Here is a 24,222-nt window from a genome sequence, read left to right as displayed (position 1 = left end):
GAGGAGGAGGAGGAGAGAGCAGAGTATACCGCAGACATCATTTCTACTACAGTGGCGGAGCCGTACAGGACCTGTTTCACTGCAGGGGGATCCAAAACAAGCCCCGTGGAGCAGCAGCCAGAGCAACAGCAGCCGCAAGACATTGTTTCTCTCCCTCTGCCCCCCCCTTCCCCACGCAACCCCAGATCCATTTACACTTTACAGTAAGTGGCTATTTTTTTCCTCCTCTGATTCTTTCTCTCCCCCTCCCCCATCCCCTTCTCCCCTTATTTAGATTAAAATCCCTTTTCCCCCACTCTCCCGAGAGGGGCAAAAACAACAACCAGCAAACAAACCCCAAACCCCAATCGGCTGCACGAAAAACAGCTGGAAGAGGAGCGAAGGAAAGCGACGCGTCGTGGTGTGTGTGTGTGCGTGTGTGTGTGTGTGTGTGTGTGTGTATACATACAACCGTCCCGGCTCCAGCCTGCCGGGCCGACACCCCCACTCTGGGCGCAAGGGCGGCCGGCAGGGGGGCTGCCGGGGGCCGGGTGGGCTCCCGCCGGGCTAGGGGGCGCGCCCGGACCGGGGGCGCAGGCGGGGAGAGCGGCGGCGGCGGCGGCGCCCGGCTCCAGCGGCTGCCGGTCCGGCTGCGAGTGCAGAGCCATGTCCTCCTCCCTCTGGGTGGCGCAGGGGGAGGCGGCGGCGGCGGCCCCGGGTCTCCCTTTCCCCGCCGCCCGTTTCCATTCCTCCTCCCCGGAGGGGGCGGCGAGAGCGAGGGGGTCTCAGGGAGGGCTGGACTTCCCTGCGAGTGGTCGTCTGGCCTCGGCGCCCCGGGGCGGGGGTCTCCGCTCAGAGGCCGGCCTCGCCGGGTGTTCGGCTGCAGGCCGAGAGGGGACCGCGCCGGCAGCCGGGCCGGGACTTTGCGCGCGGCCGGGCGCCTGGCAGGGGACGCAGAGGGGTGGCCGCGGGAACCGCGCAGGGGGGAGCAGGCGTGCGGCTGCCGGGAGCGCGGCTGGAGTGGCGGTGGCGGCCCTGGCTGCCGCCGCCACCGCCGCCCTGTTGGTGCAGCCGCTTCCTGATCATGTGCAGCCGCCGCCGCCGCCGACGCCGCCCGGAGCCGGGAGCCCGCGAGCGCCCCAGCCCGGGCCGGTGCCCCCGCCAGCGCCCGCGGCAGGAGCAGAGGAGCCGCGACAGGCGCTGCCCGGCGCCGGGAGTGAACGGCTGCGAGGCTGCCGGGAGGGTGAATGAAGCCAGGAGGAGGGGAAGGAGGAGGAGGTGGCGGCGGCGGAGGAGGAGGCGCTGCGGGGATTGGGATGCGCCCTGGAGCCCCGCTGCTCGTTCACTCTGGGCCGGGCCGGAGACTCCGCCACTCCCGCGGCCGCCGCCGCCGCCGCCTCCTACGTGGTTCCAGCGCTGCGCGCAGGCCGGTCCCGCAGGGGGCAGGGAAGGGGGCCGGACGGGCGGAGCGAGAGGTGAGGCGCTGCCGGAGCGCGGCGTGAGTGTGAGTGTGGCTGAGTGTGTGTGTGTGTGTGTGTGTGTGTGTGTGATTTGTTCGCGCGCGCCGGGCGGGGGGCGAGGGCCGGCGCGAAAGGGAGGGGACCCTTCACGGCCACTTGGCTGACTCTGCAGCGCCCCGACCCTTCTTCAACCCCCCACCCCCTGGCTGGCTTCTTAAACTCTGTGGCCTGTGCTTTCATTTTATTTCAGACCACGTAGGGGGCTGACTGGAAGCGATGAAACAATTCAGGTTTTCTAGGGAGATTGAGCAAGAACCTTAGTGGGGGGTGGAAGTAGGGTGGTGATCGAGACTCTGCTAGAAAACAAAACAAAACCAAAAAAAGAAAAAAAATCAGTTTCTAAGGACGATGGTGTTCTGTTCGATCCCGTGGCTGCTGTTTGGTTTTGCTTTCTTGGTATATAATCCTACAGATAAGAGGGTAATATAAATACTTGGGAAGGTTGGGAAATTGCTGAAGTGTAGTAAGGGCACCAAAAAAAAAAAAAAAGCCAGTCGGAAGAAGCTGGTTATATAATGCGCGATGTGGCTAACAAGAACGGCAAGCTATTTTTATTTTGTTTACCGTATGCTGTGCAGTAGGGACTCCTCCAAACTGGTTCTATCCCCGAAGAGATTCTTAGCTTCCTTGTGAGAGCCACAGGATACAATTAGCAAAATTAGAAGACCCTATTACACCCACAGAATAAAAACTAATGCCTTAGAGTGGCATTCTCCCTGCATATCCTGTCGTGCAGGCACAGGAATGTGTGTATGCAAATAAGTTCTTTGGCAATCTAGTAGTCACATCTCAATGACATTTGTGTTTTATAATGCAGGCTGTTCTTAATATTTAAACATCATCGTTCTATATCGCACACAGCAGTGGGTAGCTACTTGATGGTTATTTTTAGGCACAGCTAGTTACTTTTACAACAGTGTTAGCTGAGCCATTCCTATTTGGGTTTCTGAGGAGCCCTGCAGTTCCTAGAAGCCCCTGTTAAGCCCACCCTGTGGTTTATTTGATGGGTAAAGGTAGTTTGATACTTGAAGATTTTTTTTTTTTTTTGGAATGAAGATTATGCCTGAGGAAACCACCAGAGACAAGAACGAGAAAATCCTACACATGAACTCTTGGAAAGGGATTGCACCATAACGGCTAATGTTGTGGCATTTAATCTCCTCTGATTGCCCTCTAATTGTGCATGCATCCGTCAATATTTTAGCAGCTCCGCAAATAAATGGGCTGGCATGCCACCTTCTAGTAAAGCAGAGGTTGAAGGGCTCCCCTGAACCTCCTGGCCGCCTGTCTTTCACATCATGTAGATAGGTGTCAGTGGTGTAGGTTTTCAGTGCACTTACTCCAGCCTTGATCACTCATGTAATTAGATCAGGCTGCCATGGCAACAGACAGTGTTCCTCGTCCATTCAGGTGGGTTTGTCTTGTGCATGAACTACTCCAAGTGTTCTGTGCACAGTATTTGTGCTGCCCAAGCCAGCCGGGAGACTTCACTGTTTCAACTGCATCTTCTTTCAGTCATTTGAACTGGAGATACTGAATGAGGCTTCTAGCTACTCAACTTTTATAAAGTAGACCAACAAGCTGTTCTTACTGGGTGCAGTATGTAAATGCATCTCCCCAGACAGTGAAAGGAGCCTGACAATCCTGCTGGTGTTTATTGTGAACGGATCAACAAGTATTTGCTACTTGTTAGAAACCTTTCAGAGCTGACTAAAGCAACATTTCTTTTGCAGTCTGGTGCCTTTGGCCTTGCAGGCACTTAACCCTTTCAAGTGTGACGAGCGCTCATCCTTTGGAACCTACATAGCCCATAGGGATGGCTGGCTTTCAAAAGGGTTTATTCAGAGGAAATAACTTATTTGGGAAGTATATCCCCATTGTCACATTTTAAAACTTTGGAGCCATTGTAACAAAAACTGGTACTGACAGTAGGGAGACGTTCTGAGTATGTTCATTCTTAATTTAGACCTGTTGGCCATGATCTTTAATGACCTTTGGTAGTAAGTTAAAAGGTTTTGTTTTGTTTTTCCTCAGCTAAGGGAGAGATGATAGAAGCCTATAGCTAGAGGACTGATGTGTGGTGACTTCGCATAGTAAACTTATACTCTATTTTAGGATATAATTTAATGAGCAGTTAGAAAGCAGTATTCTAGTCTTTACATTAGGGCACTACTTATTAAGCCTGCTAAGCAAAAAGAAATAATATGGCAAAAAGGAAAAAAGAAAAATAGCTTTAGTTGCTGTAGCTCTGTGCTGCTCAGGCAATCCAGTTAAGGAAGAGAATTTTAATAACCTTGATATTTGCAAGAAAAGATAATTGAAAATAATAATGTCTTTATTTAGTTGTGACCCTGCTAGTCAGTTTTGTAGTTTTATGGCTGCATAGCTAAATTGGTAAATTTTTTCTCCCCCCAGGGCTAGGATTGAGAGAGCTACTCAACTCTCTTCACAGGGGGTTTATGAGTTTCTACTGTTTAGTGAGTTTATGTGGTTGGTAAATTCACTGTGGCCTGGTCAGATGAGGCACTGCTGTGGTTAAAACAAGCTGTTATTTCTGGGAGGTAAATAGATGGGAAACCAGGATTATAAAATAAGGCATAGAAGTTTAAGTTTTACACAATACCTTGGAGGTCCTGGATTCTGTTTTGCAACATACAGAAAAACCCTTTACTTGTAGTAAAATGTGCACAAATAAATTCATGCTAAAATAAGTATGAAAAATGTACTTGCTGGGGAACCGTGAAATACAATATTTTCTCTTCTAGATTTCGTTTTAAGAGGGTTTGGTAAACAGAAGTGATACATTGTCAGAAATGTTATAACTAGGCTTTATGGCCTCTGAATTGTCTTTTAGAGAAAAATTAAAGAAAAACTCCTTAGCCATCAGATTATGTGTCAAATGCCTTTTGATGGGCCTTAGGTTTCAATACACCTAACTCAGTTGTCTGGGAGTCCTTGGAAAGGCCAGTGTTAAGAGATTATTAAAATATTAGTAAGCGTTTCTATGACTCCTGTTTTTGTTGTCATGATAGAATTCAAGGACTCAGATTCCTTTTGTATAATGTTGTTACTTTATTTTTTTTTTCCCATTCTGAAATGTCAAGTGGATTTTGCTTTTGCACATACCTTAAACGACAATTTCTGATGACTAACAGACTGTAACAACCCGGTTTATTTTGTTCCTATAAGAAGTCAGTCAATAAACATATTTTACTAAAACTCTGAAACTCAATTAAGTAGGTAAATATGGGAGTGAATGTTAATTCTTTAAACTATGGTTATCTGAAAGTAACACAGTTTAGAATCTGAAAAGCTTAAATACTTGCATAGGTAAAGTAACATAGTACAGCAAGACAGGCTATCATTTTTAGGGGAGAGAGAGATTATTTGACTTCCCTTGCTTTACATTTTCAGAGTACTTCAGTAGTTTGAATGATTGGTTTCTGAGAGAGATTTAGATCTGTGCAGCTTAATTGCTTCAAAGAATAGATTTAGTTCCGGTCATACTTCCAAGGTTATCAAAAGCAGGCTTGTCTTTGTTTTGTTAAAAGCCTTGAAAACAAGAAATTGTAGAAATCCCAATAGAGATAATAATTTCTGTTCTAGGACATTACATATGGGACTTTTTTTTTAAAGACAGGAATTTTTTGGTAATTAATTACACTGTTAACATTTTAGTTTCATTTAATTTAATAAAGTAAATTTACTCATTCAAAATTTCTTTAAGAAGTGATAATAAAAGTATATAGGATGCTTGTTTTATAGAATTTTTGAAATGTTGGCTGAAAGAGCTGTAATTGGACTGTGATTTTAAACAACATATAATGCTTAAAATTACAGAAGTAATAAAAATAATGTTTTTATATAAATCTTTATCTGTACAAAGTTTTTTACTTTTTTCTTCTTTCATGATGGTTTATATATTTTTGTCATTATCAGTGTAGTAAAGTGTTTTATAATCCTTATAGATCTGAATCTTTCAGGCTAATGTACTATAAATATTTGTGCTATGTGTTAATACCATCCCAAATGTACTAAAACATGCTTAGAACGCTAACAGGCAAAAAAAAAGCAACAAGCATTATATTTTGTTTGACATATTTCATGTTAGCAGAAATGTTTCATTGATTTTTCTCTAACTTTTAATGCATCCCATTTGTGGAGTAATGAAAACGCAATGATAATTGCCATAATGTAAGCAAGAATTGTATCCTACCTGAAAATTACTTTTCAGAAAATTCGTTATAGTGTAATCAGAATTTGAGACGTAAGAGGGCAGAGATTCCTCTGATTATCGTGTATGGATTTGGGCTAAGAGGAACTCTTTCTTTTTTTCCCCCCACTTTTAACATGAGAAGTCTTGAGGGAGTTATTTAGGAGAAGTTTTTAGTGATAATTATCTTAACTGCTAAGTATAAGCATTTATGCTTCTAATGTTCAAAGAAAATGTATTTTTCTCTCACTCTGTGTGACAAATTTTATTTTATTATGCCCTTAGGTTTGGCCCCCTCTCCCACACTATCTCCTGGTTTTTACCAACCATCACATCAGTTTTATTTAGGCCATCTTTTTTGATAATCTTCCACTATTAATAGTATTGTATTATGTTCTGTTGTGCTTTTTTAAAATGAATATTCCATTTTAGGTGTATATCATTGTATAAAACATTCTGTTGGTTATTTTTTGTTTATTGTTTGTGTGTTTTTGCAGTGAATCCACACTGCCTTGCTTTTATTCTTGTGTTTCTTCCCTCCGATGGAATGAGTTCTGTTGACTCTCTCTCTCTGTTACCCTAACTAGTGTAAGCAACACAAATACTTTTGAAATAAGGCATACCCATGCAAGAGTAAATTAATCTTTTACAGCATTTGCATCATGTTTGACTGTCCTCTGCACTTCAGTAGAAATAGGAGGAGGCTGTAATTTGGACTCTATAAAACCTTATCTGCCAGGTGATATGTAAATAGGATTGTGTGCGCACACATCGATATATAAGCAAACACTCTCCCAACCGTGAGCTCATAAAATGCCATCAAATCCACAGTCCCTGCACCTCATTTGAAAATCAAGTATTTTGATGCTTTTTTTGAGATATTATTAGATAAAATGAAGACCCCTCTCCCCTTAAGAGAAATACAGTATAAGATTACATAGGATTGTGTGAATTTGTATTTAACTTGGCCACTATTTATATTTGTAACTCAACAAGCTTCTTGGTGGAGGGAGAGTGTCGTCTAAGGATTTAAAAGATATTATAGTCTACAGCAGCTTATCTTCCTTCTGTATACACACAGCTTACACATGGGGAAACCGAGGGCTACAAAAATTACTTCTTTTGCATATCAGTCCCAGGCATGCAATCGATGCTTAAATAAATGCTTGGTGAATGGATTAGTTAGAAGTAAGAATATTTTGGCTACTGTTCATTACTTTGAAAAGTGCTGGAAAGAAATGGAAGTTATTTTCCTTTCCAGCTGGGCTGTGCTCTTAAAAATAGTGAGTGTGTATGGATGAAAATAATCATGACTACCGAGATGTATTGCCATGTACCCAAGGATAATTGGCTCACTTACCTGTTTACAGATTATTCACGTTGGAGATCATATTCATAGCTCCAGAATAGTTTCTTTCTGACACCCAATATAACCCTAGGCCTTCTCCTTCCTACTGTTACCTGGTGTGAGCTTTGGAAACCCAAACTAAATTTAAAATCAGCCTAAACAAATATGCAGATCAGCGCCAGTAATCAAAGCCTGAAAATCAGTCCAGCATTTGCTAGCCTGGGGATTATTTTATAGTAACTGTGCTGCTGATTTTTTCTGTTTAGTGTGGATAATTGGGAATTACCAGTATTTAAAAATATAATTTTAATGGATAAGGCTACAAATCATATTAGCAGATCAAGTCCTCAACTTCTTCCATTTCTGTGCATAGGTCTTTACCTCACAAAAGCTACTACAAGCACCAAGCTCCCTGATGGAAAGGTATATGGAAGATTCATTCATTGTTTCTTTCATTCATCCATTCACACATTCACTCATTCATCATACAATGGATAATTTTTACTTAACCATGTGCAAAGCATTGTGGCAAAATGAAAATGACATAGATATACATTTAATACTTAAATAATTTAAAACTTCAGTGGAAAGTCTAGTGAACATGTGCACACTTTAAAATTTTTTTCTGCATTTTATACTTTTTTCTATGCCATTGGCCTGGTATGCTAATAGCTGTGTTCTTTCATGATTGTCTTTCAGGTTGCATGTTGATAGATAATATATGCCACATTAAAATTAGGCTTTGGCTCAATTACTATTCAATCCATGCCCATTTTCACCTGATATTTCTTGTGATTACCAGCATGTGTTTATCAGATGATTGGCTAAAATCAATGCAGAAAAGAATGACAGTGGCTGGCTCAAATGGGGCGACCAACCTCTTAATTTGACTGAAGGGATGACCTTTTGGTGTGTTGGCCTCCCTCTGAGTTCTGTTGAGTAAAACCAGACCTGCCTTTTGAGCTGGCTGGGATCTGTGTAATTCTTATATCACAAAATGCAAAAGTTGACGTTCTTAAAGTTTGTATTTCAATGCATAGACGCTTAAGGTGGACTTATTTTTTAAAGCACTTATTTTGGATTTCTTCTCCTGCACTCCCTGAATCACTGCAGGAGCATTGTGCAACAAATCGCCAGGGTGGTCCATTCAAGCTGCAGATTTGTCTGTCATCCTTGTACAACAGTCTCCTCCACTGCCACTACAGGGAAGTGCATCACATGTCAGGTGAGAGTTCCCTGTTTTCTATCTGAGGATAAAGTCTTAACCTGGAAAATTGCTTGCTAGTCATGCTTAGCATTTTATTGACTATTGAATGTAATTTTCTTTGAAAACTGTATTGTGTAGGAAATAGAGAAATTGCCAGGATAATGTTTTTTAAAACTTGGATTAAAGTATCTGTCTTTTTGGTTTAGTTTATTTGGTTCATGAAGAAGTTTATTTGACTTCATGGTGATCGATTATTGCTGTTTGGGGCTTAAGTCTGACCGTTTTAATTGTCACCTTTCCTTAATGCGATTAAGAATGTTATGCTACCAGTTATTTTAAGTCGTAGTTTTTACATTGAGGTTTTTGTTGTTGTATAATACATGCGTAGTGAAACAGAGACCTGTTTGTTTAGTGGCAACCAGTATTTGTTTCTTGAATTTCTTTGTGTCTGTTTGGATTTTACAACTTCCTGATTTCCTCACGTACAGTAAGTTTTTCTGGCTTGGAGAGTCATGCATACACAGGGTGTATGCAAGGGGAATGACTCATGGTTCTCTATTGAAGACAGGGCAAGAGGATGCTGCCTCAGATGAAATCAGGAGACAGATGGAAGCTTGCTAAAACTTGGGGCAGTAAGGGTTTGGGACAGGGGTATACGCAACCAAGGGAGATTATGAAATAGAAAATAGGGGATTAACTTCTGTTTGCCTTGGAAACAGTCCTGCTTGTAGCTATGAAGATAGACTAGATCAGAGGTTCCCAAGCCTGGCTGGGCAACAGAATCACCTGGAGAGCTTAAAAAAGTGGAATCTGGGGCTCCACCCTAGACCTCCTGAATCAAAATGTTCTGTATGGTCTCCTGGAATCATTGATCTCCTAGGGACCGTTGCTCCACAGGTTTGGGAACAGCTGGGTTGGGTGGCCTACGGGTAGCTCTTCCCAAGTAATGTTCTACGTCCTTACTTGGTGAAAAGCACAGTCTATTTTTACCAAACCTCACATCTAAAAATTTGGATTTTCAAAGCTCATTTGTCAAGAAGCGGATATTTGCTTTACCAAAATGCTTGACCAGATTTCTTTAAAGGAAGAGCTCTGACTTTACATTTAACTGACACATAAATTCCCTGGCATCTGACACAAGAGCACGGAGCTCTGTACCTAGCCAGTCTGGATTTAAAACCTGGAGCTGCCTCTCTGACCTCAAGCAGTCCCATATCCTTTCTGTGCCTCAGTTTGTTCAAGTGTAAAATAGAGATAATATTAGAACTTTTTCATAGGGCTGCTGTGAGGATGGAATGAAATAATATATGTAACTGCAGGTAGAGGAGTGCCTGGTGTGTGGCTTGTGATCTATTAATACATGCTATCCTTGTTACTGTGCAACTTATCTCCTGACAGCATGGTTGTATGTTAATGGTTGCGTTTTGTGATGGTTGCCCCTGGACCATACGTGACTAGGAGCAAGTCAATATCCCTGGACCTTGGTCTTTGGACCAACCCTGTAGACATCTGCAGCTCTGCAAAGTGAATGGGCCTTTTATTTATTTTTTTGAATTTTAAATTCTGAATTTATCACAACTCTCTAATTGTGATAGGATGTGTATGAGTTTTTTTATATTGTTGTAGGATGAACTGAAGAATTGCATGCATAGATGGAGTTACTTGTGGTCTGAGTGAAAATAAACAAAAACCTGAGTGACTCAAGTATGCCTCAGAAAAAATAGACAAAAACATGCTAGTGGGGGACAGGTGGTGGAGGGAGGCGTTCTCAAAAACATTATATGTATGGAACCGAGTTCGTTACATTTTATTGGCTGTGGATTAGAGAGGTATTCTTTAAGTGGAAATAGACTAACTTGGAGTGACATGCGAGGGTAAACCTCTTAAGATCTGTAAGTGTCAGTTGACTGGAAAGGGTGGGGTATGTAACTGCTACTTTATCTCCTCGTGGTGTTGCCCATTTTAACAGTTATTTGCTAGGCAGGAAATCCTCACATTTAGATTTTTGGGGAAATAGTTTAATTGCATATGAGGTGAGTATACATGCAATTATTTTTTTACCCTGTGATGTTTAAAGAACATCATTTGTGATAACAGAATATCTCAAGAATTTCATTGTGAAAAAAACAGGCAGCAAAAACGTTGAATCTCTTTGGTCAATATGTGCAGCTTACTGAGAAGAGACCCAGGTTTTTATAGTGTCTTAGGCACGTCTAAGTGCCTTATGAATACTCATTGTATTACTGACAAAGTAGTGCAAAGTCACCTTGAATTTTAAGCAGATGACATTTTCTGTGATTGCATTTAAAGGAAGCTTATAAGCATTATCTAAACATTTTGCATCAATAATGACCTCATTACAGTCCTCACGATTGATGGCTAAACTGTGGGCAGGGAAACAGTATCATTCATGTTGTACTCTGTTACATTCATTCAGTTTTTTAAAAAACCTAGATTACAATTATTTCTGGTTCTAGTTATTTTATAAATATGATATAGCTGTAGCAAGTGATGACCTAACTTATTCACAGTCCCTATTTATGTAAAGAAATGATTTATTCATTTTTTCATTGTGAATTTTTTTTTAAACGACTGCATGGTGCTGTGGGAATGAAAGTGAGTAAGAGCTGCCGGGAGGAGGTTATCTTCTTCATGGTCAGGCAGGGGGAAGAAGAAATGCTCTGAAATAACAAGTGCACAGCAGAAAGGGGTTCTATGAGTGTCCTTACAGTGAAGGGATTCAGAAGAGTGATGCTGAGTAGGAGTGATCAGGAAAGACTTTGAGGAGGAGGGATTGCTTGCGTTGAGCTCTGCCGGCTGGATTGCATTTCTGTGGGAAGGGCTGGATAGAGCAGGAGGAAGCCCATTTAAGTGGCTGGAACTTAACAAGCAAGTGCATGGTATGTAACCGACCAGGCCATTTTGGCTGAAGCATAGGTGCTGGTGGAAATCTGAGTTTCTGGAGACGGACAGATAGTAGAGAGTGTGGGAGGACAGGTCAGGTCTGGAGATAAATTTGGAGGAGTCGTGGGCATAAACGTGACCTTTGAAATTAGGCTTTGGATTCTTGTGCCTTGGCAAAAATGTCTGACCCACAGGAGGGGATAACTAAATTCGGGGATGACGTCAGCTGGTGTAGAATACGCAAAGAGACGGTGAGAGCCCAGAGTAGCTTGAAGGTTGATGTGGCTCTGCCTGCGTGTGCCTCGTCTTTGTAAGACCTGGTGGGTGGAGGAGTTGGGATGATGCATGGGTTGCCGCTGGGGGTCTTCCCAGAAACTCAGTGCCGAACTGCAGCTCAATGAAATCTTGCTGAAGCCTTTATTCCTTTAAGACCTTTAAAAAAATAGGAACTTGCGCTAATTTTAGCTAAATCTAATACGTGTGTGTATGAAAATGAATGCTGCTTTTGAAATTCAGCACATGCGGTATCTTTTCATTTAAACAAATGATCCTTCTATTTTCCTCTAAACTGTTTTATTAAGAAGATACTCAGTGAAGCCCTGTACATATTAACAACAATCCCTGCATTTCCTTTGATCTTTCCCACCGTGATTTATTCATCTCATGTGATATGCGTAAATCACATTGTGCCATCTACCTGACTCTGTAGCAATTGTTCATTCGTGGCACTTCATTGACTGTACTTTGATAAATCACATTAATATGGGTGTGTTTTGTAACTTTACAGGATTCCCCGAGGATTTCTCTGGACTCTCTTAAATGTGAGCTGGATAGTGGTAGATATATACACACGCACACATATACTGTATATACCTGGCTACTAGACACAGTTCTTTTGAACAATTTGGCTTCCCTTTTATGCTTTATGGAAAAGAAAGTAATATAGAATTGATGAATCTTGACTCTGGGGGGAAAGTTAGCCTAAGACTTCATGGCTCAAAGTGTAAAGGGGAAGGCTAGAAATTACCCGATTGTGTTGATTTTAATAAGCAGTCTGTTTTAGTATAATTAGAGAAAATTTGAGGACTATTTAAGATTTTTTTTGGACCTGAGTTATTTAGATGGGCTGTCTGTAGATGCCAAAATGCTCAGAATGAAGGCAGTGACTTAACCTAACTTTGGTCAAAGACAGAAGGTTAGGAGGGATGGAGAAAACAACTGCAGGGGCAGGTCATTCTGTCTGCCGTTATTTAATGAGCGTGTACGTGGGGCATTGTGCCAGCAAGGGCCTGTAGGTGATACGGAGATGATCAACAATTCACATTTATGGTTCTGAGCATTAACTCATTTAATCCTCATTAAAGTCCTTTGAGGTAGGCACCGTTATTATCTCCATTTCACAGATGAGGAAACTGGCACAGAGCGGGTAGGTAACCTGCCCAAGGCGGCCCAGCTGTTAAATGCTAGAGTCATGCTTGGATCTCAGCCTACACTTTTAGCTGTGGCTGTGGATTTTCTCTCAAGCCCTGAGTCCTGTTTTTAAGAAGTTTACAGTTGAGTACAGAAGGCAGGACATGCTCAAGAATAATATTTAAAGAGCTGTAACACACGTATAACATACTCTCAGAGGTCAAGATCAGGGCAGGGTCCTTGAGGGTGATGAGCTTTCCATTTCTTTTCTATTTTTCGTAGAGATGGGATCTTGCTATGTTGCCCAGGCTGGTGATCCTCTTCTGAAGGTGATCCTCCTCTGAAAGTGCTAGAATTACAGGCATGAGCCACCTTGCCCAGATGAACTTTCCTTTCTGATGCCTGGCTGTCTGTTCAGAGTCACACATGAGCTTTCTGATGCAGGCTGTCCCATGCAGGCAGTCTTTGTGGTATTTCCTCCCTTTCTTTCAGCCTTCCTCATGCCGGCCAGGGATTCCTACGCACTTTCAATAATTATTAATGGAAGAGAATGATGACAGTGGCAGTATGCTTATCTGTTTCAGGGGATTGGTTTAACTTGGCTCCAAATATTGCTTGGCATCAGGAGTCCCAGCGAAACGATGAACTTTTGACTCTTAAAAGAACTTCAGTGGGTCATTGCTCAGCTTGCAAGGTTTGGCAGATATGAACCATTTATCTCTCCAGTGTGATAGGTGGTGGTGTGGCACTGAATGGAAGCTCTAAGCACAGAACATGCGGCAAAAGGACGCCACGCTGTAGTCGGGGTGGCCATAGGAGGCTCAGAACTCCCATCCCCTCCTGCCCGGTCTCATTTTCTCTCCTTCATTGCAACCGTGAATGAACCTTAGCTCATTCATGTCCAAATGATAGAGAAGAAAGATCACTTTTCTCTTAGCCCGCTTAGGGAAGGCCAGATTGTCTTTCTTACATTGAGTGAAAATTACTGAGGATTTTTTTTCTTTTTTTTGGTCCTCAGAGGCAATATCTCTTGTTTTACAGACACATGGAAATTGAGAAGAGGACTCAAGATTTACTATCTGTGCCCTAGCCTGGCAGCTCCAGCCTACATCACAGCTGTAATCATATGTGATGCATTTTTATTTACAGATTAGTAGGCTCTGACTCTGACATATGACTAACCGGGAAGCTCCTCCCTACAACAGTTGTATGTCATCTGCTTCAGAGAACTAATTGCTTGGCAATTCCCCTTTGGTAATTCCCTCTTTATTTTCTGATGAGTTACTTAACAGCGATGGGCTTGTTGAGCAGAGCGTGGAGTTTAATGCGTGCTCCAAAAACTCCACTGTAGGCCTGGGGGATATGTTTTTCGAATTCTGTTTAGCTCTGCTGAAGGAACACTGAAACCATTATATGGCCTGTTAATATTTCACTCAATACCAGGTTAAAAACTGAGCTGCGTGCAATTTTCCAAAAGAAATCAAGACCAGGCTTCTTTTTAAAATGTGCCCCCGTGCATTAGAAAATTATTAAAAAAAGGAATTTAATATTTATAGAATGTTTAATGCTCTTTTAACAAATATGATTTGAAATGGAGTAGCTTTCCAGTGCACTGCAGCGTGAGTGTGGTACGGTGGAAAGCATTTGGGCTTGTAGTTTGGAGGCTGAGTTTCTGTTTCCTGCCCTGCTGTGGGGTGACTTGGACCACTCACTCTACCTCCTTGCCAGTCCTCAGTTTCCCTGTCCACAAAAAACAAGGAGTTTGAAAGAACGGATCCCTTGGGCCACTTCTGTCTCTGACATTGTACAGTTCCATGAATAGATTTTATTGTAAGTCTTCCTCTCAGCTCCCCCAAGACCTTTGCTTCTGTCAAACATCATTTGCTGTTGTTTGACTTTGTTAGGTTTTGTATTTAATTAGAATTTATATTTTAGCTATTATTGTGTCATTATTTATAGAGTAAGTCATAAGTAGTGCCTAAAATCATTTATCACCCCATCTATATTAGTTTCATACCTGAATACTTCCTCTGCTCCTTTTTACTGTTCTTGCTACTATTCCCCAAACAATAACCATTTCTGGAGGTGGAATGCATTATAACTGGAAAGAATCTTTTAGCTAATTGTGGAATTATTTTTTGCAAGAGAAGTACAGAAGCTCTGTTTTTCTAAGCAGTAGTATCAAGGGCCATATTCTGCTTTTAATTTGCAAGTAGAAATCCTTTTGGTGTCATTTGGTTTTACCTGCAGGTGCAGGTCTTAGTCTCTAGGTAATTCCTTTTCTCTTCTGCATCAACTTTCCCAATTAGTATGTGCAGCATTACCTTGTCTTTTGGGTTAATTTATAAGCAGTTCATACTGATGCCTCTTGATTCATTGCAATTAATAGTTTCTTTAGGCAGCTCGTGCAAATAGAAGAGGTTGCATTTGAGAGGTTTTTGTTATGTTCTGTTGCTTTATTTTGTTTGTTTCATAGGCAGAGAGTAAGGGAAGAGGCAGTACTTACGGTGGGTAAAAGCGAAGGCTTTGAAGTCAGATTGAGGTTTGAATTCTGGCTCTGGCTCCTTAAGCTGTGTGGCCTGGGTCACATGTCTTAAATCTGTGGTCCTCAATTTCCTCATCTGTTAAATGGGGATGATAACAACACCCCCAGGATTGTTGGAAGGATCAAATGCGTACTCACTATTTATATACACAGTTTATGGTGAATATCTCAGTAACTAATAAAAACAAAGGCACCTGCGCCCCTCCCCACACATATAGACAGACAGACAGACACACACACACACACACACACACACACAGACACAGACACACACACACACACACACACAGGGCTGGAGAAAGAAAATAAGAACAAAGGAAAGTGTTATGTTGTGGGGATAGTCAGGGTAGGAGGAGCCCCTCAAAGCAGCCCGTCCTCATGGGCAGGGCTTGAATCCCAGAGGGACCTCTGAGATGTGAGAAGGACTAGATTCCCTCCACTGACCAAGACCCTGACCTTCTCCGCTGGTTAATCTCCTCCACGGAAAAGGGCGTCTGTTCACCACACATGACGGATAGAAATACTGTGTTTTTAAGCATTTATTGCCCAAACCTTACAACAGTAAAGGAAAGCCAATAAAAGCAAAATTTCCCTTTGATTCCACCATCCCAGTCCATAAATCAAGTTCACTTTCATGTGTTGTTTTCTAGTTCTTAACAATGTACCATGTATCCTTTTTTCAGTTTTGCTTTTCTCATTTAGCATAAACATTCTCATTTGCAACCTAGACTATACAATTATAATTTGCAAGGATTATATAACGTTCTGTCAAGCTGTTTTATCTTATTTTAAGTTTCTTCTCATTTTTAGACATTCAAGTTGTTTCTAATTGTTTACTATTGTAAAACTTCAGTATCTTTGCACATTGAAGTCTTATTTACTTAGGACAGGCTTGCATCAGAGGGCTTATTACTAAGTTAGAGGAGGCTTGCTTTAAATTGCTTTGTAAAAGACCTGTACCAATTTACATTGTTACTAATGATATTGGAATGTGTCTTGCTTCAGCCTAATTAATTGTGGGACTTACTATTTTTTGGCTAATTTAATAGACTCTGGTTTTGAAATTTGCATTCCTTTGATCCATCTCAGAGATATAACATTTCCATCTATGTTTATTTACTAATTGTCCTTTTTACAGTTAGCAAATGGGAGTCTTGATGTTTTCTGATCTATGTGTATAAGCTCTTTATGTGTTCTAGATTTTAATCTTTTATTAAAGTCATTTTTCTTGCAGCTATTTCCCCAGCCCAATTTTCTTTTATTTCAATGAAAATACTTTTTGTTGTACGAAAGTTTGAGTTTTTAAATGATTGGTCTCTCTTTTCTTCTAATTATACCCAGGGCCAATCTGGAAGGAAGAGAAGTGGGATAACCGTAGTTTAGATTCTACAATGGGCTGGCCAACAGGCTTTGCTGGGAATAGCTCTCACTTTCTTCTGCTCATTGCTCCCCTTGGAAACCGTTCCCTGTTGAAATCCCAGTGCTTTCCATTTCCATGGGTCGCCTTTCCCCTTTTCCTCCCACCTGTTCCTCAGTCCTTGACCCTGGCCCACCTGTGCCAGTTTCCTGGCTGTAGCATCCTTCTGCCCGGTGCTGGGGTTCTCTGTCCTCCATTGCTGGACCGTATGTTTCTCAGGGAGCCTTCCCCCAGGAGCGGTGGGTGGAAACATGCCTGGCCACCTCCCTCACTTGGACCTGGAGAGATCAGTCAGGAGTTTCAGGTCTGGCTAAAGTCGAACCATTTTCCAAGCATCCTGGGTTGGGGTCTTTACACTTTCTGCCATATAATCCTGCTACCCAACCCAGCAGGTTGCCCTGCTGAGGGTTGAGCTCCTTGGCTTTGGTTTTCATCCATGTTGGAACTACAGGGGCACGATGCTACTCTGGTTCCCTTCCTGTTCTACCTCTTCCCTGGAGGTAGCACTGTAGGTGGGGGGCTGGGAACAGCTTCCTAGGTATTGAGTTTTGGGGACGTCTAATGTCAAAGTCTGAACCTGGGCGAGTGGCTCAGCTGGGCTGGGGAGGTTTGGCACGTGGTGTGCCTCCTCAATGGCCTCTCTAGATGTGCAGCTGTTCTGGTCCAACCCATTTTCCTGTCTGAAGCCAAAATGAACATTTCTTAATATTAGAACCGCTCACATCTCTGTTTTCCTTAACCCCTCCCCTGGTTTTTTCATGGCCCTCAGTATGAATCCAGGATCCTTAAACTGGCTCCCTAGGTTTTGGGGACCTTGTTTATGTCTCCATCCTTATCACTCTCATGTTGCCCCAGATTTGCTCCACTTCGATCGTATAGCACTTCCTCCTTAAAGTGCTGTGCTCTCTGGTATGTCCCAGCTTTTAGACATGCTGCTCCCCCTCCTTAGAACCCAGCACCTCCCTCCCCTCTGTTTGGTTTACTTTCTCTCATTCTTAAAATCTCAGCTTATAGTCCTTTCCTCAGGGAGCCCTTGGACTAGATTCTGGCCTCCCATAGTACCCTATTCTTCCCCCTTCATAACATTTGTCAACCCTTTTCCCAGCTCAGTGATAGGAGGAACCTGTCCCCCCAACACACACCATTTTCAACTTATAACATGTAGTAAACCTGCAATAAATACAGATATTCCCCCTATGATGTTTATTTTTATGTTACAAATTGGATGTGATTCCGTCTATTAATATGGATCATGACTTATATAAGTGTGTTCTGGAACTAGCATGGGGTCCACTGGAGCACAGTGGCAGAAAAATCTTTGGCTACCTGTTTGTTTAATTGGCTTTGTGCACCATACAATGGGTGACAAAGGTGATAAATACGTGTAAGCAGCCTGTGCTAAGGAGAATGGATAAAGAAAGGCCCAATGATGAATTTTCTGGAATGAAGGCTATATGTAATAGAATGCTGGATTTGCTCAGTGATATTTAAGTTTGATAGTACTGCATTTACAACCACACAAAACACTTACTATTGAAATTAATACAGGTAAAATGGCTTTGTTTTTGAATGTCTAAAACCATCTTTCTTCACATGGAAAAAATTCCTATTGAATTTGGATTGCATAAAGATTCTTAGAAACGCAGCTATTGTGTTCAATGAATGAATGAATGAATTTGAGGTTCCTATTTCTAACGTCTTCTCTGGCCTTGATCAGTCTCCCTTAAGTGCTTTTGGGATCCCACTCTCCAATTCAGGCAAGAGTTCCTGGTGAGATAATTATCCCAAGGAGGATTTTATCTGGAAGAGAGTAGCTCTGGAGTTCTAAGTGAGGTTGGTCAGGTTCAGGTAAAGTACCACAGGGAAAGGGGAACCATTTGAAGGGGTTAGAGGAACCCTGAAACCCTCCTGCATAACCCTGGTTATGAGGAATGAGCCCAATGGGGCAGGAGGTCTCTCTGAAGATGATGTCTGTGCCTCTGTGAGTTGGCCAGCCAGGTGGTCATCCAACTCCTCCATCTTGCATATGGCTTCATCTAGAAGTTGCTTTGGTGGTAGTAAGTGAGGACACCTTTTCCAGGTAGAGGGTGTCCATTTGTGGTCGTTGGAGTGAGGAACATATGCTAGACAATATGTCAGACCCTGTTAGAGGTTCTGGCAGGGGTGGCAAGGCCTGCCGTTAGCAACGGAGGCCCTGGGCCCTTTGTCCAGGGCAGCACTGCCATACAGGAGGCCCCCGGAGCACTTTCTGCCTTGGTTTGCTCTGGCAGGTACCAAGTGGGAGCAGAAAGGAGTCTGGATGAATGTTGATTAGTCGTCCCCATTTCAGTTAACCTCTGGAGCTGCCTGGGTCACTGCAACCCAGACTAGGGAGAGGTATGACCTCGAGTTGTGGCTTTTATTGGGAGACAGCATTTATATAAGGAGCTAGGAAAGAATGTTTTCCCCCGGCTGCTGCCTCTCTGGTGCCTGATCTGATACTTTCCATAAGATAGCAGTTTTGTTTGATTTGGTCCGGGTTTTTTCTTTGGTAAGTGGTCATAGACCCATAAGACAAGTTTATCTATTATTATAATGCTAGAAGAAAAAAAAAATGGTCTAGTTATTTACTTGAAAAATTTCCTTCCATAAAACTTTGCTTTCTATTGAATTTGAAGGAAATAGGATGATAGCATCTAAGCCCAAATTTTGGTATTTTATTTTGGCTTCCCTGTTCTATTTAAGCCTCGGTAACCCTTTGTACCTTTGTCTACTCTTCAGAAGGAACAGGTTGTGGTTTTTTTTCCCCCATCTCAGCGTCATCCAAATAATCTGTGTAAACAGATATAAAAGGATGAAGACTACTTACTTTATTTTTCCTCCCAGCGAGCTGTGGATCTATTTCAATCATCCTAGAGATTAGAAGAGGAGAATGTGAACAGTAAGCAGCAGTAAAATGAAGGGAAGTATTTCTGAGTGTGACCTTGAAATATGGGTCTTACCGGTAGTATACGAGCCTGCTCCAGACTCAACTCTAGAAGTCACAGTTAATGTTGTTTTTAAGACCTGGAAGAAGAGTTATTAATCTATGGAAATGAACAAACATTAGTTGTTTGCTGTCCTGCTGTGCAGAGAACATTCGGTGCCCTGACTAATCTCAAAGTTTCTGTCTCTAAATGGTGCACTTAATTTAACTCTTGCCCTGAAGTCTCAGAAAATGATTTTTAAAAAAAAAAATTTTTTTTTTTAACTCTCCAATTTTAAGTGTCCAGGGTCTTCAAAGACTTTTCTGGGATGAAAGACCTATTTCCTGTGTCTCTTGTAGGACTAGTTAAAACTACCCTCGTCTCTTGATGGTGTTTTGCAGGCTGAGCCTCTGATGCAGTCACTGCAGGCTTAAGGACCACAGTCATCCAGACCTTGTGCGGTGGTTAGTGTGTCACGGGTCTGCCTCAGCTGATAATAGCACATCACAGAATTCAGAGTGCCTTGAACAAATTGTTTCAGTGAATAGTGGTAATGACTTCTTAGGTAGAAAGTATCCTCATTTTCTAGGGGAGAAAACAGAACCGAAGAGGTTGACTGATTTATTAGATTCCAATGGCTAGAAATGCACGTAGCCTGTGCTGTGACCCTGATTTTCTGACTTGTAGTTCACTGTCTCCTCCGTCACCTTGTACAGCTAAGATACACCAGGAATTAGGCAGTTGTGTCTCTGAAGTTGTAGAATGAAAAGATACGACTTTGGCCCACCAGAGCAATTTTGAGTTGGAAATGAGAAGGCAAAGAAATGCAAGAGTTCAGTCTCTTGAATATACCCGATTCCTAGTTACCCCTTAAAACATCTTCAGTATAAGTTTAGGTGTTACATGTTTCTGTAGTGCCTAGGCCTAAACTTGAGGGGTAGGTGGAGAGTGGTTTCCCTTCTGCAGCCGCTGCACCTTTAGAGTTGAGCTTTTTGAGTTGCATTTCCTTTAATGCACCCGTGTCAGCAAGGTTAAAAACATCAGGAAATCAAATTGATCTCATATATGGAATTTTGAAATATGATGCCTTCTCTGAGAAGCCCTTTCCTGTGTAGATGGGAAGATAGTGCTGTCAGATCATTTCCCTATCTGTAGGTCCCTACTATCTTTCTGCTGGATGTTGCAGAAGAGGTTAGAGGAAGCTCAGCCAGCCACGTGTGAATCAGCTCTATGCCTGCTGGGCAAGAGGGAGTCTAGAAACAGGAGTTGCTTCCGTGATAATTAAGAATCTAGTGCATTGCGATATCTAGGGGTTAATCTTTTAGTAAAAAACACTGTCCATCTCCTGATACTAAAAGCATGTATATAGTAACTGTTACGAAGCCTTTTCTGTCTTTGCAGAAGTAATTTAGTGGTGGCCATGCTGTTAGGTGCAGAAATACTTAGAATCTGATTCCCTTTTGGACTTGACTGAAGCCAGATTTTATATCTGGTAGCCGCATTAGTGATTCTGCAAACTACACAAAGGCCTCCTCTCTCTTAGGCGTCCCTCAATCTCTTTACAGCTTTTCCCCCAGGAGTCAAGCAGATACAGCCTGGCGGGGAGTTTTGCTTGGTGATGGAGTAGCTAAGAATGTTTCTCTCTAACAGGTCCCAGAACAGAAGGTGTCGGTGGACATCTCTTCTTGCCCCAAGATCTTCGTTGGAAGTCCTCGGGACTTGGTGTCTTTGCCGTTCAAAGTATTTCTGAACTCGCCAGGAGGCCTAATGTGTCACCATTTTATTCTGGGCCACCCTAAAGGATGACACTCAGCTTCAGAGACCTCCTCTTGGACGTGATCCCTGAGAACCAATGTCTTAGCTCTCCCATTATCTGAAGTCTCTTTCCAGCTGGCTTTGAGCTGGTGCAGGCTTAGTCGTTAATGGCCAGCATGATGCTGAATGTTCTGCTTCATCAGCTTGCTGCTGTACACCTTTTGCCACTTACAGAGCAGCGACTCTCTCTCGAGCTCTTGGGGAGTCCTTTACACAAATGCACTAGAAAAAAGGCACCAATCCATTCTTTCCAGCTTGGCGTTTGCCCACAGGCCTAGTCCTGGGATGACCTGGAGCAGAGGCAGTGGAGGATAAATTCATCTTGCACAGACTTGTTTGTGCTAGTTCTAGCCTGTCTCTCACCACAGATCTAGCTTTTAAATACTCAAGTGATTGGTTTTGTGTAGGAATGTGTGGATTGTTGGATTGGAAGAATTTTCTCTACGGATTTCTAGTGTTTACATAAGCAGACATAAAAAATGTTCTATCACTGATTTAAATAGCAGGGCTTATTTTAAAAAGTTATGGGTGCTTAAAGGTGGTACGGAATAAAAATGTCTGTTTTTTTTTTTTCTTTATTACAAGTTGTAACACAACCCAACAGTATGTATTAATGTTTTGTCAGGAAAGGGTCAAAATGGAAAATTTGCAACAAAGACAAACTAGAATAGAACAAGTGCAAACAGAAGCTGACAAATATATGCCCCTTGTTGGGAGTTCAGCCCATGGAATGTTATGTAGGACAAAAGGAATGGAAGAGATATTTCAGTAACATTTTGTTCTCTGTCAAAAACCTTCTGAAATATAAATCTGCTGTGTATTGGAGAATGGATACAGCAATTGATTCAAGTTGAATAGCTTTCATTTAACTAGAGTATCCCACAGAAAGCAGTTCTTGTTCTGACAACCATATTTGTGCTTTCTTTGACTTAAAGAAAATTGAATTCGTGTTTACATATCCTATAGGATTGTTTTATGGACAAAGACCAGGTCAAAGCCCATCACAGTGGCTAGTGTTACAGCAAATGGAAACATTTCTAAATGAAATAACCTTCCCAAGCCATGGCCAGTGCCTGCAGTAATCATACTAGGTTGGTATATGAAGCCATTTGCAACTATAAATAATTCAGTCGTAGATGTGCTTTTTTTAAAAAAAAAATCTGTTTTTTTTATAATTCTAGTCTCTTGCCAATATACATACCCATACACATACTTCACCTATTTGCATAATAGAGAAGGAGGACTATGAATATATATACATATGTATGTATATAATAGAAGTCAGCTTTCTTTTGGACTTTCTAGAGCAGATTACCTTTTTCTTCTCATGATGGCTCCCTGAATTGCTTCCAATTATTGAAATTCCGTAATTGCCCACAAATATGAATGTGTCCTTCTAAGGGTCTTGCCATAGCAACTGATCTAGCTGAAAGCTAATGGCCAGTAGTACTGGTTTAAGGAGCTGAACTTCAACATCAAGGGCTCCCTGCAAAGGGTATTCTGTTTTAGTCTGCATTTCTACACTCCTCAAGGAGAGAGTAGGTGCTTAATGTTTTGTTTTGTTTTGTTTTGTTTTTAAATTCCCAGGTCATTCTGGCATTAATCCTGGACTCACTGCAAATGTAAGTTTTAGCAGTAACTATTACTCCTGAAATATTTTGGCTCTCTGTGGCCTGTGGTTCAGTAGACTCTGAGGTTTTCCAGATACATTAAGGACTTAAATACAGAATGTCTTAAAATTTTAGGTTTATTGATCAAGAGAAAGCTTCTCTAGGAATACAAGTCTCTGTTAGGTTTTAGCCCTATTGTACCTTCAAGATTCTTAATTGGATGCCTTATATTTTCTTTGTTTTCTGTGTTCATACTAATTTTCCACTTGGGTTTATTGTTTTCTTACTTGGGAACTACTTTCTTTTTTTTTTTAAATACACAGTCCTTAAAATTATAAAACAGTTCCAACCTGTTTGTTCTTCAGACCTTGACCATCTTTTCTGTCTTATCGCTGAACCATCGTTTCTCTTTCTGCATCTCTTCTGGGATTTCATTTTGCTCAGCTAAAATTCTAGTGTGTGATTTTGAACACTATGGTGTGAGTTTCCTGACCAACTTCTTCTTGCGTCCGAGTCCATTTCCTGTGCTTAAAGCTGTTGGCATTCCATGCACTGCTCCTAGTCAAAACTGAAACTTCTTGCACTAATAAGATTAATCTTTACAACATTATTAAGTTCTTCCTTTCTATTTCTTGTTCCATTGTTATTTCTCAAAGATGAAAATCTATTTGTCAGTAAGAAATTCATTTTGGTGTCACTTACTAAAGATCTCTTGGAATTTTCTGTTCTGCTGATGCACGCTACAGCTTCAAACTGCAACAATCATCAACTAGTCTTTGACAAATTAGTTGTCCGTACACATAGTTTACAATATTACATTCGCTGTTTAAAAATAATTAAGCTTCTCTCTGTGTTCTTTGCTGTGGGTCAGGAACTTTACTTACTTTGCCATCCAACACAGAAGTTAATCACAAATGAGTCCTCTGAACCAAATAATTAAAAATAGAGCAAAGTTTCTGAACCAGGCGGTTGGCAGAAACGTCTGTACTTCCATCTGTGCATGGTTAGGAAAATATTTCATGATATTTAAATAGCATCAGCTTTGCTCTCTTTTGTGTGAGAGTGTGTCTGTGTGTCTATGCGTAACTCATTGCTCTAAAGGTTTGTTTGACTGTTAGCTAATCTTAAAAAAAAAAAGTCACTGGCAAGGAAACAGGAAAGCAAATCCAGGTGTTTTGTGCGTACATACTTTATTTGCCAGTTTCTGGGAAGGAGCAATGGTCTTGCCTTTGCTTTTCTCTCTAACTGAAAGTTTGTCTCTTAGCACGTGCCTCTGAAAATTAAAGAACATTGTATTTTGACTTTGAAA

At 41.8% G+C, this 24,222-nt stretch overlaps 1 protein-coding gene across 1 annotated transcript; it reads left to right on the top strand.

The window, feature by feature from the left end:
* On the top strand, positions 1-24,222 carry LOC123638779 (the record flags this gene model as incomplete). Its single annotated transcript, XM_045552608.1, has 3 exons — positions 1-203; positions 8,174-8,285; positions 21,139-24,222. Coding segments are annotated over 3 exons (471 nt in total), but the record flags the coding sequence as incomplete, so codon positions are not given.

Source organism: Lemur catta, chromosome 5, assembly GCF_020740605.2.
Source record: "Lemur catta isolate mLemCat1 chromosome 5, mLemCat1.pri, whole genome shotgun sequence".
Taxonomy (NCBI): Eukaryota; Metazoa; Chordata; class Mammalia; order Primates; family Lemuridae; genus Lemur; species Lemur catta.
This window is presented reverse-complemented; position numbering and strand designations above follow the sequence as displayed.